The 19,435-nt window shown below is 52.6% G+C and overlaps 2 protein-coding genes across 2 annotated transcripts; one reads left to right on the plus strand and one right to left on the minus strand.

Moving 5' to 3' along the window:
* Positions 1–14,544: 14,544 nt before the first annotated feature.
* PtA15_2A625 (uncharacterized protein) lies at positions 14,545–15,654 on the plus strand (the record flags this gene model as incomplete). The annotated part of the gene is made up of 1 exon (XM_053166664.1): positions 14,545–15,654. The coding sequence occupies one exon, from the start codon at positions 14,545–14,547 to the stop codon at positions 15,652–15,654; it is 1,110 nt and encodes a 369-aa protein (XP_053017863.1).
* A 2,052-nt stretch (positions 15,655–17,706) lies between these two features.
* PtA15_2A626 (uncharacterized protein) lies at positions 17,707–17,997 on the minus strand (the record flags this gene model as incomplete). The annotated part of the gene is made up of 2 exons (XM_053166665.1): positions 17,707–17,819; positions 17,889–17,997. The coding sequence occupies 2 exons, from the start codon at positions 17,995–17,997 to the stop codon at positions 17,707–17,709; spliced, it is 222 nt and encodes a 73-aa protein (XP_053017864.1).
* Between the last annotated feature and the right edge of the window lie 1,438 nt (positions 17,998–19,435).

A 19,435-nucleotide genomic window follows, 5' to 3' on the forward strand; every position in this document is an offset into this window, starting at 1 on the left:
CGCCGTTGAATATGCTATCAATTCAGCCGTGAACGTGGCTACGGGTTTCAGTCCTTTCGAACTACTTTACGGACGGAGGCCCTCCCTTTTCCCAAGTCGACCCCCGCCACTTACAGACTCACCGCCAGATCTCCCCACCCTTGACAAGTGGACCAAGCTCCGTGAGGACACCTGGGCAGAAGCCCGGGACACACTCTGCGCAAGCAGGGTCAAACAAGCAATCCAACATAACAAACAACGAGCCGACCCGCCTCCTCTTTCAGTCGGTGATCGAGTCTTCCTAAACTCGGCCAACTGGCGTGGGAAACACCAAACTGGCGTTGACAAGCTGAAAGATCGTTTCGAGGGTCCATATCCAGTTGTTAAAACATTCAATCACGGACAAAATGTGACCCTGACTCTCCCAGAAGGCGACAAGCGACATCCAACCTTCCACATTTCAAAAATCAAGCGTTTCCGTTCCTCATCAATGCCCTCTACTCCGGACGACAACTCGACTCTCTCCGATCATCCTGAACAGTCGTCCTCTATGTCTTATAGGGGGGGAGACTGTGAAGCCCCCTTCGGGAACTCACAAGCCGGTATTACATAAGCCATCGACGGACTCTTAGACTCAGCTCCCCCGCGCCCTCCTAGCTCAGCAGAGAGAAGCTGAACTTCTCTCCTGGGCTAGGTGAGCACCGATCTTTCCCCTTCCTTTCCTTTCTCAGTTGTATGTACAGAGAGAAGCTGAACTTCTCTCCTGGGCTAGGTGAGCACCGATCTTTCCCCTTCCTTTCCTTTCTCAGTTGTATGTACAGAGAGAAGCTGAACTTCTCTCCTGGGCTAGTACTTTGCAATACACGAGTGGTTCCTAGAAACCGTTTTCAGGCCTCTGTGCCGTGTGCCAGCCCAGACAGTGAAGAGTCCTAAGCGGACTCTTACATCAACCACCCGGTCGCTTGCGAGTGTTGGAATCAAGGGGACGGGGGATATTGATCCCAAAGAAGTGAGCCTTCTAATTTTCAACGACAAGCTGCACAGCTAATATTTATCTTTTGTTCTGTTCTTATTTAGGTTTCACAATTGTGTGCAACCTGGTGCGCCAAGGCCGCAAGGCCCTTTTCGGCGCTTGCTGATGATAGCCATCGGGCCATCCTCCATCCAGTCGTTGTTGCTCATTTACCAACCAGAAGGACGGTTTCGAGGGATATCCATATGCTGTACTCGGCTATCCAGCAAGAGTACAAGGCTGTTCTCGAAGTAAGTGATTTCATTTCCTCAGATCATATCACCCAAATAACAATTTCTTTTTGTTATTTAGTCACACACAGGGGCGTTGTACTTAGGAGTCGACACGTGGCAGTCACCTAACGGCTTTGACATTCTCGGGATTGTAATCTACCGATTGCATGAACTTGAATCCGATGACTTGAAGCTGGAGGCAATGCCTCTCGATTTCATTTGACTCTCCCATTGGCACACCGGTGAGTACTTAGCCAAGACTGTCAGCTTGGTAGTGCAGAAGTTTGGTATTCAGCATAAGGTATTGTATCTTTGATCTTGGTTCTCTTTATTCAACTTTTTCTAATTGTTCAACCAGCTCATCAACTACATTTTTACCCAGATCTGTGGCATTGTCAGCGACAGCGCGGCCAACAATGGAGTTATGGTAAGGGAGCTCAAGAAGCAGAAGTGGGCTCGTTTTAAAGGGGAGTCCGAGTGGATACAATGTTTTGCGCACGTTCTCAATCTAATTGTCCAAGGTATCCTCCGACCATTTGGAAATCACAAGAGAGCAAGGACTTCAAATACCCAAACTACATCGGATCGGGATCATTCAGACAATTCAGATTCAGAGAGTGACAACGACATTGCAGCTGACCAAATAATACCATGAGTCCAAACGGGAATCTTATTTATTTCATGTCAAGAGACTGACCGGCCTGTTTTTCACATTCAAGTCTTGACATCAAGAAAGATATTGTTTCCGAAGATGGAGAATCTACCGCAAGCAAGGATGATACTCAACTTGTTGAGGACTCTACAATGATCAAGCTGGATGATATCGATAATGCTAGCAACGAGGACGAAGAGGATCGATACACCACAAGTGGCTGTAAACAAAGCTTGGCTAAAGTAAGATAGCTTCCTGCTTATTTCCTTTCAAGCAATTCTGACTGATGCCTTTCTCCCTACCAGTTCTGTGCAATTGCTAAAAAACTTAGGTACTCCCCCAACTCGAGGAACTTGTTCAAAGAAATATGTAGCGAAAAGGAGTGTTCCACCCCTCATACGGTTGGAAGAGATGTTTGTACGTGATGGAATTCCACCTATACGCAACTCTCCAGCATCATCAGATGCAAGGATGGCATGTAAGTCATTCTTATTTCAGCTGATTTTATTACTCGTATCCCTATGCTGATATGTATTTTCTTTGCTTCACTCAAGCGTTGAGTGGCAACATCATAAGTGGCACAGAATCGACCATAAGCACTACTTGGACGAGTCCGATTTCGACTTGGCGCGCGATCTTGTTGATGTACTGAAGCTCTTCAATGAGATCACACTTCAAATATTGGTCTCTGCATCACCTCGATTATCAAATATTGTTGTCTTCATTGATCAAATCACTGAGCATTTGTCGTCAGTGATCAGCAGTTCAGCTTATCCACCGGCGTTAAGGAATGCCTGTCGGCTTGGGTTAAAGGTGACCAACAAATTCTACAGCCTTACTGACACTTCCCCTCTTTATAGGATAGCTATTGGTAAGTTTAATTTCTTGCTTTCATATTGATAAATATCACTTCCTTGTCACTAACACACATGATTCAGTCCTCCACCCATCTTTTAGGGATGAATACTTCAAGTTAGCAAATTGGGAACCCGAGTGGATCGTCAAAGCAATACGGCTAACCCGGGAGATGTGGGTATCTTTTTACAAGCCTGCAGTCATCCCGATGACCCCCTCATCATCATCTAACAACAAGGTAAGACTTGATTTCTATTTATTCATAGAACAATTTTTTCTACATGCTAATCCACTTGAGTTTGTGTCCCTCAGCCCAAGACTGGTATGTTGGCTGGCCTTGGAAGTGCTGCTGCTGCCCGAGGTGGACGCTGCTCAACAGATGCATTGGACGTGTGGCTCGCAGGCGGGCTAGTATTGAAAGGCGACGAACCCGTAAATCCACTCAAGTGGTGGATGAACCAAAAGCAATCTGGAAACACTCATGGGGGTCTCATGCAGATGGCACTCGATATCTTGAGTTGTCCAGGTGAGTTGGTTTCTTTGTGTCCTTCATTGATACATGCACTGACGATCTGATATGTCAGCTACATTGGTTGATGTTGAAAGGGCTTTCAGTTTTGGCCGCAATTATGTGTCGGCAAAGAGGCACCGGCTCTCAGGGCGATCATTGAGCAGGGGCATGACGGTGGCCTTCTACTCGAGGAATGGATTGATTGGGGATGGCCTCCTGGCTAAATGGAAGGCTCAAATTCAGCAGGAGAAAAGGTCAAATGCTAAGGAGAAGGGAAGTTCGAAGGACAAGGGAAAAAAAAAGTATTAGTTGTGGATTAGAAGTGATCAGACGAGAGCAATAAACATATATTTGAGTTATTTTTGTGGCAAGTCTAGGCGGTATACCCGCGGGTACACCGCCAAAGTACCGCCGACACCCGTCCACAGGTACGATTACGGGTACAGGTATCTATTTTGGCCAAAAAAGGTCGGCGGTACGGGTACCCGGGTCCCAATTGCCATCTTTAACCCGTGACGGGTACGGGTACCCCCTGCAAATTTGTCTCTAATCGGACACCCGGACCCGGACACGGCACCCGCCAGCGGGTACCGGCGGTACTTGAGGCGGGTACCCGCGGGTAACGCCACTACATTTTGAGAGTGACACATCGAGTGGGCTACACACCGGCACCCCTCTTGATGGCCGGTCATCGAGCGGAGTACATATGTACCCCACATCAAGCGGGGTACACATCCCACTCAATGACCGGTTATCAAGTGGGATGCGTACTCCACTCAATGAACGGTTATTGAGTGGGATGCGCACTCCACCCGATGACCGGCCATTGAGTGGGGGTGTAGGCCGGTCATTGAGTGCACATTGCACTCAATCGCCATCGAGGGTGTGTACCCCACTCAATGCCATCAAGCGGGGTGTGTACCTTGCTCGACGGCCGGTCATTGAGTGGGATGTGTATCCCGCTTGATGTCCGGTCATCAAGCGGGGTTTGGACTCCGCTCAATGTCCGGTCATCAAGTGGAGTGTGTACTCCGCTTGATGACCGGCCATTGAGAGGGGTGTGTACCCCACTCGATGACCAGCTATTGAGTGGGATGCATGCATGTCAATGGCCGGCTCCGGCTGACAATGACGGGTACCCGTCTGGGACACGGGTACCCTGTAGTTTTTCAGCCAAAATCCCATACCCGGACCCGTACACAGCACACGCGGACGGGTACTGGAGAGCAGTGACGGGTACCCGCCAAGCAGTGCCGGGTACCCGTTGGCCATCTCTAGACAGCGCCGAGTACCAGTAATAAGATGGAAGCGGTGAGCAAGAGGGCGGGTGAGAAGGCTTGACGGGGTCGGACTTGGGTGTCTCCTTCAATTTCTGGGAACTTTTATCTGTGGACAGCATTTTTTTTGGGTTTGATCATTTAATCTGCGGGCATCTGCCTCGGCAAAGCAGGGGCAGCGTGAGACATTCCCATTTGTGTCTCATGGTGTCCTCTTGTAAACCCCCACCTTCAGTGTGGTTTCACAAGGCCTATCACATGATTACATAAGCTCCTTGTACTTAGTCTTGCCTCTCTTCTCTCCTAGACCAGTAGAGATCTTGGACCCTTCTCTCTACTGGCTAGGTAAGCCTTTCTCCTTTTCCTCTCTCTCTTTCCTCTAGTTGTACTTACAGAGATCTTGGACCCTTCTCTCTACTGGCTAGCCCCCTGAAATCCAGTATACGTTGGAACTAGAAAGCTCCAAAGGCTCCGGCCTCGTCCCAACTCGCCCTTTCCTCCTTGTCTCCAGTGAGGGTCCACCGGACCCTTACATCTCTGCTAGAGAGGCTCTGATAGGATGCTGGGCTGATCCAAAGGCGAGCCATATCACCATTCATGTTACTGCCAGGTGATTGCGCACTTCAGCTCCCTTTGGACCCTTCGGTCGAGCCAAAGCTGATTGACTTACGCCGCCCGCTTTGGTTTTGGCATTGGAAGGAGTTCGTCAAGCGAGGCAAATTTGGATCTTCTGGGAAATTCTGCCCAAAAACATTGTTAGGTAGGCTTCCCAACCCTCTGCTGATGTGCTTGATGGTTTGTGACTGACCAATGGAGTCAGAATTTTTGTTGCTGTTACTGATACCGGCAAAAGCACTCTCAAAGCTCAACTGGAAAACATCTTCTGTGCGTGTGAACAAGTCGCCTCTGGAGAAGCCCAGGATGATTGGATGTGTGAGTCAAGTAGTCTCGGAATTGCTGTTTTTGGATAAGTTGTGCACAGTGTGGGTGGCAGTTGCGGGTTGATTCAACTGTGCGCCAAGGTTAAAACTTCACATTACCCTTTGTGGTCCCCAAGAAGAGCAAATTGTGTGCCGCGACTCTGAGGAACTGTGATGATAACAGCAACGTGAGTTTGATTGGCTTACTAGCTACAAAGTAAACAGGCCACCAAGATGTTACTCAGTTGACGGAGTAATGGAAGCAACCATGGCTCTGGCTTGATAGGTACCTCAAGTAGTGGGATCAATGAGATCATGGACGCAATAACTGGTAAAAGCAGCAGGCATCAATTTCTGGTCCTGAGGATTGGGCCGGTGCCTTGTTTGGCATCAAAAGGACACTCACCGTTGTGAGAGAGCAGTAGGGCTTGGGACCTTGGAGTTGGTTGTTCTACACCGCCGCCTCTTTCCGGCGCCACACTGATAAGGTTGCCTTACACAAGACTCCAAACCAAGCCAGTTTTGAGCTTGTTGTCTGTCCAGGCCTTGGACCATTGGTGGTTTAGTCGGGTCGAAGGAGAGTGGCCCCCGTTCCCAGCCTCTCCAGGTATATGTAAGAGTCCCGTTTGGACTCTTCACTAAAGATTGCAAGGATGGCGCTGAGAGCTTGTCTTGAGAGTTCTAGTGCCAAAGTAAGTATATTTCAGATGGAAGGCTGGCTCAGAGAGAGAGGGGATCAGTTCTCTGCTGGGTACAACTAGAAGAAGAGAAGAGAAGGAATGAAATGCTTACCTGGCTCAGAGAGAGAGGGGATCAGTTCTCTGCTGAGCCAAGGAAGGAAGATGAACAGGCTATGTATCTATGTGTGACATGTATTGTGGTCTTGTGAACCCCAAGGGAGGGAGGGGGTTTACAGTATACCCGTGGTCTGCCCCGCGGGTATAGGGCTCCGGGACGCCTCTTTGCCTGGACTGTACCCGGTCTACCCGGCGGGTACGGTCCATGGGCAGCCTCAGAAATACCCGCGGGTATATTGGGTATCAGGAAAGTGATGTTGATGTGAGCTGCGGCTACCAATCTGCAACCGCGTGGAGGAAATGAGCCAAAAAAAATGCACATAGCAAAAGTACAATGGTCCCTCAGCCTAGACTGGGGCCCTCATGACTCATGGGCGCAAAGTGGGTGCAGTAGCTCTGGGCCTTTACGGGCCTTACCCGCGGGAATCGGGAACGGGTCGCGGGTATACCCGCGGGCTGGCGGGTATACCCGTAGCCCGGCCGCCCCGCGGGTACCCTGTTCCCGTTCTCGATACCCGCGGGTAAGGCTCAGGCTGCTTGATTTTGGTACCCGAGTGACGGGTATACCCGCGGGAAGGGCGCCGGGCTAGCTCAAAGTGGCCGGGTACCCCGCGGCATCCAGCCCGGGCCTGGCCGCCAAAACAAGGGGATCGTCCCGCAAGCACAAGAACGTACAGCAAGGCCAGGAAAGCTTGCGGGTTCGGCAGCCTGAAAATCGACCAAACAACTTTGTCGACTTCAGCCACCGGACCTGTATGCCCTTCCAAACCTTCCAATCATTCCTCCTTCTTCCTACTCCTTCCCTCCCAATCCCCCCCCCCCCCTCCAGCAAAAATGCCCCCCGACCCAATTCCCCCTCCCCGCCCAACCGGACCCACCCACAATCCAGCCAGCCCACCAGCCAGCCACCCGCCGAACCAAAAAAATCGATGCGGCACCGGTGAGCAGGCCGATCCACTCCGCCGCCTCCATTCCCACCCGTCCACAGCTGACCCCTCCTTCCCCCTGCGCCCTTCGTTTGCCCGGCTTCCAGACCCGCGCAAGGCCTTCCCGCCGAGCGAGTTTTCCGCCGGTGAGCAGCACCAACCATCCATCCCAGCCCTCCCCCCCCATTCATCCAGCTGACCTCCCGTTCCCCCTGCGTCCCTATCCCGGATTCCAGAACCGCACAAGCCCTTAAACTGCACGGCCAACAAGTCCGAGGACCACGCGGCCACTCAATCCCATCCTGCTAATGGTGAGCCCTGGTTTTTTGTTTGGGCCCTTGCTTCATGCTCCCCCCACTCACCTAATTTTTTGCCTTGGTTAGGCCCAATGGTCTTTGTGAAGTACTCGCGCGACGTGAAGGTCATCGTCGTCAAAATGGCCGTGGGAGGACAGACTCTCGCCGAGATCAATCGCACTCTTGACCACAAGGTGTCCGAAGACTCCCTCCTCCGGTGGAAAAATCTGTACCGACACACCCGCAATGTCGTCTGAGACCCGGCACTGTACGCCAAGCGGGGTTGCCCATTAGCATTCAGCCGCGAGGAGGCCGAGTTTGTGCTCGCAGCGCTGGAGGTGGAGCCAACCCTGTACCTGGATGAGATCCAGAATCACATCCAAGCTATGACCGGCACCCGACATCCGCTCAGCACAATCCAAGCCAAGTTGAAGTTCTGCCTCCTCATGATGAAGAAAACCGCCCGCACGGTCAACCCAAACCAATGCCCCGACGCTTGAGTAAACTACATTGCCCGCGTGGGTAATTACCCGGCGGAATTCCTGGTGTTTGTTGGTAAGCAAGAGTTGTGCAAGAGTTGTGGGGAATTTCTGTCTGCATTGGCGCTGTTACTAACACGTTTGTTGGCCTTCAGACGAGGCTGGAGTATCGCTCGGAACACACTCACGGGACAAAGCTTGGGCGCTCCGCGGGCGCCGCACTCAACGCATACCTAGGCCCCTGGGGGCCCTTTGCGTGTCGGTTCTCCCGGCAGTGTTGTTGGACGGGTGTATTGAGTGCATTGCTCAGGTTGGGACCATGCGCCGCATCGACATGGAGTATTTTCTCAAGGACGTTTTGGTAAGCTATCCGGTCTGGTCCCATTCATGCAAAGATGATGTAATTGATTTGGTGTGTTCCTAGATGCCTGTGATGAATCCCTTCCCCGGCCGAAACAGTGTCCTGATCATGGACAACGCCCCCATCCACCATGGGGGTCGAATTGCAGAAATTTGTGCGAACGCTGGGGTCCTTCTACTGTATCTGCCAACTTATTCACCCAACTTCAACCCGATTGAAAAGGTTTTTGCGACTCTGAAAACCTACCTCAAGCGCCTCGAAATTCTCACTGGGACCCGACAGGATGCTCGGATCATCAAGGAGGTGCTCCCCAACGTTGCAAATCCTCGGATGATGAGCAACCTATTCCTTGGCAGTGGCTACTCGGCAGGAATTGTGTGATGATACGCGGTGGATCCGCGGTGTGGTGGGTGGTTTTATTCATCGATTAGGCGCAGGTTCCTTGGCCTTTGACGCCGATTCAGAGATAATTGCAATGCACAATATACACTACCTAAAAAACCGTTTGGAGGATTGCTGGTGACTTGCCAAGCAACCCGCGCCACGGTGCCTTTTTTCACCCACCTTGGCGCGCTCGGTCCATTCCTACAGGGGCAAGTGGAGCTGTTTGTGCACTGCCAAGTCCACACTCGCCCCTGGGGTCGGGTTTTCCACGGCAAAGTTGCCACTCGCTCCTGGGAGCTCTCTGTGCACTGCCAAGTCCACACCACCAGGAAAAAAAAATAGTCACTTGATGACAAGTGACATCATTCCAGCTCCAGCGGGCTACCCACCATCCACCCACCATCTACCCATCATCTACCCACCATCTACCCACCATCTAACCAGTTTAAGAATTTCCACAGGAGATCCTCAGTTTTTGCTGGGCACCACTGATCCCCATTTCTGGTCAGCTGATACTCAGCTTTAGCTCCCAGCTTATGTTCAGCTTTGGTGCCCAGCTCATGCTCAGCTTTGTTGCCCAGATCAGAACCAGTCCTGGCCCAGCTTATTTTCAGCTTTATTCCAGTCATGGCTCAGCTTAGACTCAGATTAGGACTATCATTGGCCCAGCCAATGCTCAGCTTTGGACCAGTATTGGCTCAGCTGATTTTCAGCTTTGGATAAATCTTGGCCCAGCCAATGCTCAGATTCTGAGTCTGACCACTCCTGTAACAGCTTATGCTCATCTGTGGACCAGCCTTCGCCCAGCTGATGCTCAGCTGTGGACCAACCTTGGCTAAGACAATGCTCAGCTGTGGACCAGCCTTGGCTCAGCTGATGCTCAGCTGTGGACCAGCCTTGGCTCAGCTGATGCTCAGCTGTGGACCAGCCTTGGCTCAGCTGATGCTCAGCTGTGGAACAGCCTTGGCTCAGGTGATATTAATCTTTTGAATAGTCTCAAAAAATCTGATACTCAGCTTTGGAACAGCTTTGGCTCAGCCAATGCTCAGCTTTGTATCAGCATTGGCTCAGCCAATGCTCAGCTTTTGAAAATTTTTGGCCCAGCTGGTGTTAATCTTTGGAACAGTATTGTCCCAGCTGATCCTAAGCTCTGCGCAAGCCTTTTCCAAGATGATGCTCAGCTTTGGACCATTGTTGGCTAAGCTGATGCTCAGATTTGGAATATTCTTGGTCCAGCTGACACTTGGATTTGTTTCAGGCTTGGAATATCCAATGCTCAGCTGTGGCCCAGGCTCATCCAATGCTCATCTTTGGCCCAGGCTCAGTCAATTCCTACTGCTCAGCTTATGATGAGCATCAGCTGTTCCTGGGAAAAAATTAGGATCAGCTGACTGTGCCACATTGAGTGCTCTGGTGCAGTCCTGCAAGCTCTACAAGTGCTGGTGGAGCAGACTTGGAGCAGTGCTGGAGTAGCTCTGGAGCAGAAACCAAAGCTGCATCATGTCACTTGCCATCAAGTGACTATTTTTTTTTCCTGGTGCACTGGCCCCTGGAGGCGGGTTCTCGACGGCAAAGTTGCCACTCGCTCCTGGGAGCTCTCTGCGCACTGCCAAGTCCACACTCGCCCCCGCTGGGGGCGGGTGTGGACTTGGCAAAGTCGCCACTCGCTCCTGGGAGCTGTTGGTGCTTTGTGAAGTCCACACTCGCCCCTGGGGGCGGGTTTTCCACGGCAAAGTCGCCACTCGCTCCTGGGAGCTCTCTGCGCACTGCCAAGTCCACACTCGCCCCCGCTGGGGGCGGGTGTGGACTTGGCAAAGTCGCCACTCGCTCCTGGGAGCTGTTGGTGCTTTGTGAAGTCCACACTCGCCCCTGGGGGCGGGTTTTCCACGGCAAAGTCGCCACTCGCTCCTGGGAGCTCTCTGCGCACTGCCAAGTCCACACTCGCCCCCGCTGGGGGCGGGTGTGGACTTGGCAAAGTCGCCACTCGCTCCTGGGAGCTCATGGCGCACTCCCAAGTCCACACTCGCCCCTGGGGGCAATTTCTAGCACTGCCATGTCCTCACTAGCGCCTGGGGGCTGATTCTGCGCCGCAACGGCCTCCGCCCAGTGGGGCGCAGAAGCCCCCTGGATATTTTTGGGTGTCATCTGTGCCCTTTGTTTCTCATAGGCCTCAAATACATCATTGTTATTATAATTTCAGATAATAATGATGATGAGGGGGAAACAAACTTATAACGGATATAAAAAGAAAAGTTTTACTTCTTGAACCTGTGTTTGGACACCGGGTACTTGGGTTTCTGCGCAGCCGGATCTAATTCGAGACTGACTGTGTTTCTGCCGCCGGATAATCTTTCAGAGTGAATGTGAGATTCTTGGTTCCCAGGTTTACAAGCCAGGCCGGGAACCACCATGATGAGATAGAAACATTCCAATCCCTGCGAGCTACGAACCGGTTGCATCATGCGGAGGTGGAGTCGTCGCCAAGGAGGTCCCGGGGACCTGATAGCGCGGAAGTGTTGGGCGCGGGAGTTTTGGTCGTCCCATCAGCCGCGACATCCCCGCTGGATGAAGCGCAGGCGAGTCCTACAGTCGCCGTCTTGGTCGCGACAAGGTGGTGAGCACCGGGGTCTTCAATCACATTCGCGGGGGGGTTGACAACTGAGTTGGCTGGGGGGGCAGGCGTGGTAAGGCCGTTTGCATTCGGGACGATAACGTGGGTTGGGATCAGCCAAGTGGCCCCCTTGACCAATTGGCAAGAAATTGCGTATGGGAATCCGAATTTTGTCTCCAAAATCCTTGGGGAAGTCTGTATAGGAAGAAATCCCACCGGCGGATGTGGGACATCGCAAGTAACCCACGGGTGATCACATCACCCTTATCAAAGCACGATAATTCTAGGAAACCCTCAATCGTGAGGGCCTTCCCCGCCTCGTTGAGCGGATAGTCGGCCGTGGGGACGGACTTGGTCATCCAGGACGCCATGGAATCCGAGCGGGAACGAGATGCCGGAGTCTGACGAGTGGGCGACACCGGCCGGCCCCTGGTCGGCAATCAGGGCCTGCCAAAGTTTAGGCGGCTGATTGTGTGGGCAATGCCATCCCCGTGCGGGCTGCGGGGGATCGATGGACATAGCCCTTGGAATCCACGTATGACTTTGGAGGCGGGAGGATCTCAATATCCGTGCTTGCCAGGCTGTTATGACGGGTCGAACACATGTGCACGGATTCTACCGGGCTGAACGGCACATCATCTGTGTCTGAGACATTGAGCTCGTCTCCCACCCCCTCAGCCCCCATGAGCTGATGTATCAACGGTTTGCAAGCGGCCTTTGTGGGAGACGCCAAGGCGGTGCCGTCTGGGGCCGGAGGGCTGGGTTGCGCACCTGGGGCGGATGATACCCGTCAGGGTGGTATATATCGGCCGGACGCGGCTCTTCGGGCCGGGGTAAACACAGGGGTGGCCGGCGTTGAGGCCCCGCCGGCGGGAGGCAACGTGGCCCGGGTCGGGTGGGCAGGCAAGCGCGGGTGGGTGGACGCCGCCCCAGACAAGCTCGGTTGTTGGGCCACCAAAGCAAACACAGGTGGGCGAGGCGGCGCCTTTGCTACAGCAGGGGTGGAGGTCACGTGCGTCGGCGGTCCGGATGGCGAAATCTCTTGCGCCGCGGCGGCAGACTTTTGCTTGGAGAGCCGATTGGTTGCCTGGGCCGCCAACTCGGCCAAGGTGTACACGGCCTCCTTCTCGGAGACAAACTGGTCGGTTTTTGGTGGGGTATCCTGATCAACCCCGCGCGCGCCGTGCAAGATCGCCATGCTCCACGTCTTATACCCATTGGCCGTCACACGGAACGATCTCGCGGGGTCTGCGGGGTCCTTGACGCGCATCGACTCGCGATTGACCCCATAGAGCTGACGGTGATATTCGTACAGCTCTTGGGTGATCCTCATCCGTTCCTGGGCATCAACATCCGCATGGGGCTGACAAACCAAACAAATCAGCCCCCTCCCAGGTATGAAGGTAACACAACAAAACAAAAGACTTACGTTGCGGGCCACTCGGGCGCTGGTCCTTTCAAGGGCCAACCGGTCGTCGTTGGACCCATAGGCTATCGCCAGGGCATCGGACTGAGCACGCTCCTGCCCAGCAAGTAGCACGCATGTCAGACCGAGTGGGAGAGTGCGGAATAGAAAGATAATGCGGCCGAACTCACACTTTCGCGCTCCTTTGCGGTCCGGCGGGGGTTGGCCATGATCAACCGGATGATGACCTCGGAGTTTGGGTTAGCTAGGATTGCGTCCACGTAGGAATCAAAATCCGCGTCGGACGCAATGACGGTGTTCCGTCCAATGCCAAAGACAGCATGCTTCTTGACTGCCCCCTGCCACTTGATGAGGCCATTCGCATCCATGAGGTCGATGTGGGTCCCAAGGTGCTGTTTTGTCTTGCCCAGCGCCACTGCAACATCCAATCAGAACTGGGTCCACGTGACCCGCTGCACTACCGTCGACAAGACCGCGGTGCCGTTTGGGGTTACCTTTTCCCAGTGCTTTTGGACCTCTGCAAGGCCTTGCTTTGTGTGGATCACGGTGTTTGGATTGGCCATGGCCAGCTGGCCTGCGACCGTTCGCTGAAATAAACAGTGCTCGATATGGATGTTTCGTGGCTGCGGGGGCGGGTTGGTAGCAGTAGCGGTGCCAGTTGGATCGATCAAAGACTTGGGTTCGGTGGCCGATCCTTTGTAAAAGAGCTTACAGGCTGCCGCCTGCGAGTCTGGTGGCTGGGAGGGACCAAGGTACGACTCTTGAGTCTCGCCCGGCACGTTTGTGAACGGGAGCGGGTCCAAAGTCTCGCGGGTGAGGGTGAATTGAGAGTTACTGGGGTTTGAGTTTGGCATTGTCTGATTGCAAACGCAAACTTGGTCAGCCGGGGACGCACTGAGAAGGGGGGGGGGGGAGGGGAGGGCAGGACAGACCAGGTTTTCCAATTGATTTTGCAGCAATCCAATGTCGGCGGTGCAGTCGAAGCGCTTGGGTGCGTCTGGATGCCGGGCAGAGGAAGCAAAGCAGAGAGTTGTTAATGGGAGGTCAGCTGGGAACGGGTGGAGAGGGGGGCAGAGAGGTTCGCTGCTCACCGGTGCTGGATTGATTTTTTTGGTTCGGCGGGTGGCTGGCTGGCGGGCTGGCTGGATTGTGGGTGGGGGGATTGGAGGTGGGTCCGGTTGGGCGGGGAGGGGGAATTGGGTCGGGGGGCATTTTCGCTGGAGGGGGGGGGGGATTGGGAGGGAAGGAGTAGGAAGAAGGAGGAATGATTGGAAGGTTTGGAAGGGCATACAGGTCCGGTGGCTGAAGTCGACAAAGTTGTTTGGTCGATTTTCAGGCTGCCGGACCCGCAAGCTTTCCTGGCCGCCTTGCTGTACTTCAAGCCAGCTGAGCGACCGACCACAAAATCGACCGGAGGAAAATCGCCGGCAGCGTGATCGTGAGCTCTTTCCCTCACCCCTTCCCCTTTTCCCTTCTCCCACCCACAAAACTGACGGCCCCGCCCTCCTTTGATCCCACTTCCCACAACTCAACAGCCGTATAATCCACCAGCTTTTTTTCGATAAAACAAAAACGAGCTGACTAATCAAAATCCAATCACCTTTGTTCGCATCGCCCGGCCTCCTCGTTCCATTCCACAGCTGTGCGTCTCACAAGCTAGTTGCCGCGAATCTACTGCAAGAGGACCATTTTCAGGCGTGTGGGTTCAACCGGGTGTCGTCTCACATCTACCATCAAGCTCTGTACTCATTCCTTCGTCAACCGGATATTTTTTCACCACTAATCGCGTTTGAAATTTACCACCAGCGTCATCCCAGTCGCCAACATGCCAGAGCTGATTGCGCCAACATCAGAGGTGGCATTCAATAGAATTATGAAAAATCCCACGATTCTCATATCGTTTCTGAATAGTATCTTGGAGCAGGAAAACGTCGTGATCGTCAAGATTCAAAGTAGTAACCAAGTCTTGAGTTCCGCTCTTGGTCCAGTCCAGCAAAGTTCTGAACAACCACGGCGAGCTTCGACAATCAATAGCGTGCGATACGCCACTGATGAGCACCCGGGCTCTGACGATTTGAACCAGACTGTACGCTACGACCTTGTCGTGGTCACTGACAAAGACATCGTTATCAACATAGAAATGCAGAAAGTTAAACAGCATTTCTACCTCGATAGAATGGCATACTACAGCTCTCGTGTAGTTTGTGACAACACCCATGAAGGTCCTCAGACACTATTTCACAGCAATAATCAGCTTAATCCAAACACCCACCCAGCAACAGTAGAAAACTGCGATTACAAATGCCCCCCAATCTACGTGATATCGATGTGTGGTTTTGCATGGACAGCACTGACGTCGATACCCGTTGAGTTGCACCAAGATTGGCTTCTGTGGCTGGCACCACATTGGAAAGTGGGATCAAACCGCCCCAAACGCTCAGACAACGTCCCGGCCATACTGCAAAACGAACCAACTGTCCAACATGTATTCATATCCCTCCCAACGGCTTGCCAGCATCTGGGCCAACAAGTCAACGACATTTTGGAACAGTTAATTTGGATTTTTGCAAATGTTGGACCTAAGTCACACTTGGAAGAGCTCCCCAAATGGGTTCGGACCAACAAGCCTGCGAGTCTATTGATGAATCAGATCACCTACAATAGTCTTACTATCAAAGAAAGAATTGCCTACCAGAAGTCGGAAAAGAGGGAACTCGAGTACGAGAAATTTAAAGCTGACGAGACAATAGAATTGGCCAAAGAAATAACAGCAAGGCGAATTGAGGCCAAACTAGAAGCCAAACGGGTTCGAAGGCAGGCCAGACTAGAGGAGGAACGCAAGCGAGCTGAGGCCAAACTAAAGGCTGACCAAGGGAAACAGGATGCTGAGATCGAGGAGCTCAAGGAAAAGCTGCGCCGCCATGGTGACCTATGAGTGGTGCTAGATTAGTCGATGGAAGTATCTAGTAGTAAGTCTTGGAGCCTCAAAGGGAATGCTGGTGCCTCGCTGCCAATGCTGGCAGCCACCGCAAGATGTGCTTTTTTGCTGACATTTCTCATCCGTCACTCCTCAGTCTTGCCGCTGCCACTCCTCATTCTTGCAGCTGTCAATCTCAATTTGTCAACTTGTTTTTCCTTGATGGCTGTCTCATCAGCAAGTCTCCACTCATTGGCATTTTGGCTTGTAAAAATGACCGTGGTTCACTGTCATGATGCCATATTTGATCAATTCAGTTACAACACTCAACTATTAAATGCTGCATAGTTTTGTGAGAGCTAGTTACAGTTTGAAGACCAATCAAAGTTACTAGGTAGCTAAATCTTGATTGGGAATAAGCACCAATCAGGGACTCAATAGCAGGGCAATAGCAGGGCGGAGGAATCCAGAAGTCAAGGAGGCAAAGACAAGCTTAACATAGCCTGTCTGAAGGAGAGCCCTGCAACCGCAGGTTCTCTGTTTCACCAAGGGGCTACCCCCCTAGCAATTCTGGTGTGGAAGCTGACAGCAGCACCACAACTGCTCAGTGCTATGCTACACTAAAAACAGCGGCAAAAAAGCACAGCGCAGCGGCTACCTGCTATTCCTGGCGCCAATCAGCAAAATAGCAGTAGCAGGGGACTGCTATTTTCAGCACCAGAGTATTTTTTGTTTGCTTTTGCTACAAAACAGTGCAGCAAAAGCAGGATAGCTGCTGGACCCGCTTTTTAGTGGACTTTTGCTGAAATAGTGTGAATAGTGCACTGGGCCGCTACGCTTTTGACCGCTGAATTAAGTGACCCATTGCTATGTTTTCAGAAACTTTCCACTGAGAATATAGTGCCCTGTGCCGCAGCAATATTCTGCGCCAAGTCTCTCTTTGCTGAGAATGGGGTCCAGAGTGCATAGCACCCCTGCGCTTGGGTGCGCTGAAGAGCTGGGATCAGCGGAAATTGCCGTGTTTCAGCACTCAGCGTAGCACTTTTCCCCGCGCTCAGCATGTTTACTGGTTTTCCCGCTTTTTGGCGCTCAGCAAAGCAGTTTTGCACTAATTCAGAAGCCAGCGTAGCGCAATACTTCTACGGGCCGCTGAAAACAGTGCACTAAAATCTTGTAATTTTTCATGTGCGCTTACCGGGAGCGCAGCGGGAGGTGGGCCGAGTCCAAGGAGGGCGGCAGTGGAGCACCTGCGGGGCGCGTGCGCAAGGGCTCCCGCAGCGCGCAGCCCAGGCGCGCCAGGACGGACCAAACCTAGTTGGTCAAGGAGCAACCGGTACCGGCCGAGACCTAGCACACGGAACCAGCACCAGAGCACAAGACGCCAAGCACAACAGCACCGGAAACTTCACAAGGAATTTTTGGCCAAAAACTAAGTCATTTCTGATAAAATCAAACCTAACTAATCGCAATGTTCAACTCAATCGCAGCAGCGACCTCAGCGGTGAAAGTGGCGGCAGGATTGTCGACAGGCAATTCGGGTGGACAGAGGGAGGAGGAACCGGGTAGTCAGTCGCAAGGGGTAATAGGGAAACAAGACAAATCGGAGGCGCCGGCACCACCGGAAGAGGAAAGAACCGGCGGAGGCTCAACTGACAAACCAGCACCGGCCCCACCGAAGAAACCAAAAAAGGTAACCGTGAAGGGCCCAACCAGAAGGTCGACCCGAGCAACGTCGAAAAGGCCGGGGGAGCAGGACAAGGACAAGGACCGAGCACCATGAAAAAAATGATGTGAATAGGTGTCAGGTGACATTCAGTAAAATATGCTGGAATTCCAGTGGCACTCCAGCATTACTCCCCTTGAATAACAATGGCCCCTTTGTCATCATCAGGGGGTCCTACCACTTTTCCAAAAGTGTGTGGTTGGAGTTAAGGCTGGAGTTAGCTTCACGTCACCTACCACCTAGTCCCCTCAGGTCTTTCATGGTGGAGGGGGCAAGGAGGATCGTGAGGAGGATAGGGGGACGGGGCTGGGGGAATTTAGGGAGTTGATAGGGGAGGATATTGGAGATCAGGGGAACCAGGCAGGCACCGGTAAGCATGGGATATGGGGCAGGAGAGGCTGGGCATGGCTAAGGTTAGAGGGGTCAGGACTGACGGTTTGCAGCGTTTTACTTCGCTTAGCTGATAACCCAGTCGACGCGGAAGAGGAGATTTGGGTCATTGGAGGAGCAAAAGGGAAGGCGGACGTACAAGGCACCATGCTGGAAGTGATCGGGAGAGCGTTAGCGGCCGAAGCGGCAGGGCAGTCCGGCAAAGCAACAATGCTGTTCAAGATCTGCGAGGGCTTGGGTAACACCATTGCAAGCAACCCAACGGCCCCGGTACCACAACCTCGGACCCTGTCAGCTCGACCACCCACGACCCCGGCCCAACCGCCGGTCGCACCTTCCTTCACGTTGCCAGCTGCCAACCCGACCGCCCCCAGCCAACACCTTGGGTTCAAAGTTCCAACCCCAGCGCCGGCAGTCACCCCGAGGATCAGAGATTACGACGAGATGGTTGTGTCAACCGGGCCGGAGGCGGCAGTCCTTTTTGACAACGCCGCAATCCCAAACAACGACAACATCGGCCTTCCTCAATTTTTTGCAAACAACCTCCTAGCATTCCGAGCCCCCCTACCTTTGACAATCTTCAACAAGTGGTGGCAAGAGCAAGCGTTCCTCCACCACGCGGAGAAAAGGAACAAGTCAGACGACATGGGCAGGGATCAACTGCGCTACACAGGCTTTCCGTACCCGAGCGAGTACCTCCAGACGTACCAGGAATGGTCCGTCAATCACCAGGTTTTTCTGCGGGCAGTCAGCAAGATACCCTCTCATGCGAACCTGGCGAATTGGCTGGTAGCGCATAAGCGGAACGTGGATGGCATCATTCGGAGGGAGGGCTTCATGACCGCTCTCTGGTACGACATCCATGTACGGATGAACGCTTTGTGTCATCGGGTACCGGTGCTGGTGTGGTGATCCAGATCTGTTGCGCACAACAAAACTGCCAAAACCTCAACTCACAGCCTACAATACTAGAATATGATAGAATATTATTAGAGAAATAGATTCTAAATACAAACTTAACCCTAGTCACTCACTTCAACTACCCAGCTAGCTCTTTTAGTTTAGAAGGTAGTTACAATTATAGGTTTAGTACAGGCCATACCCAGGTGGAAATTCACATAAATCATAAAAGGCATGCATATATAGAAGAGTATAGTTGGATTTACTAGTTAGGCAGGCCTCCACTATTAGCTACAGATCACCTCACGCAACCTGCGCGTTGGAAACTGCATCGACTAGGCCTCCACTCAACAACTCAACAGATTTGCACGGACCTTACATCAATGCATGCGGTCAGAAAGCCTCCACTTTGGCAGTCCAACCAACCTAGGCGGCCTTTGCCTTAAAAAGTACAAATCACACATTGTCATGCGGAACATCAGTTTAAGTTATGCACCCCTTGCAGAAGGCAGTGCAATCCACAGGGTCACCACCAGCAGAAATGCCTCGAGTGCAGCCCTCACCAGCAAAAATAACTCAGAAAAGAATATATAAGGAGGCCCTCCTCCCACCATTTTTCCATCATCACCCAGGCACCCCAGCTCAGTGGTCACCAGTCATCATTTTGCCATCATCATGGAAGACACAGTCATCATACATCAAAACATAGAAATCTCATACCACACTCCATCATCACTTCCCTCTGCTGAAACCATTAAAAACCCAACAAAACATATTCTCACTTGA

The sequence above is a fragment of the Puccinia triticina genome, chromosome 2A, assembly GCF_026914185.1.
Source record: "Puccinia triticina chromosome 2A, complete sequence".
Lineage (NCBI taxonomy): Eukaryota > Fungi > Basidiomycota > Pucciniomycetes > Pucciniales > Pucciniaceae > Puccinia > Puccinia triticina.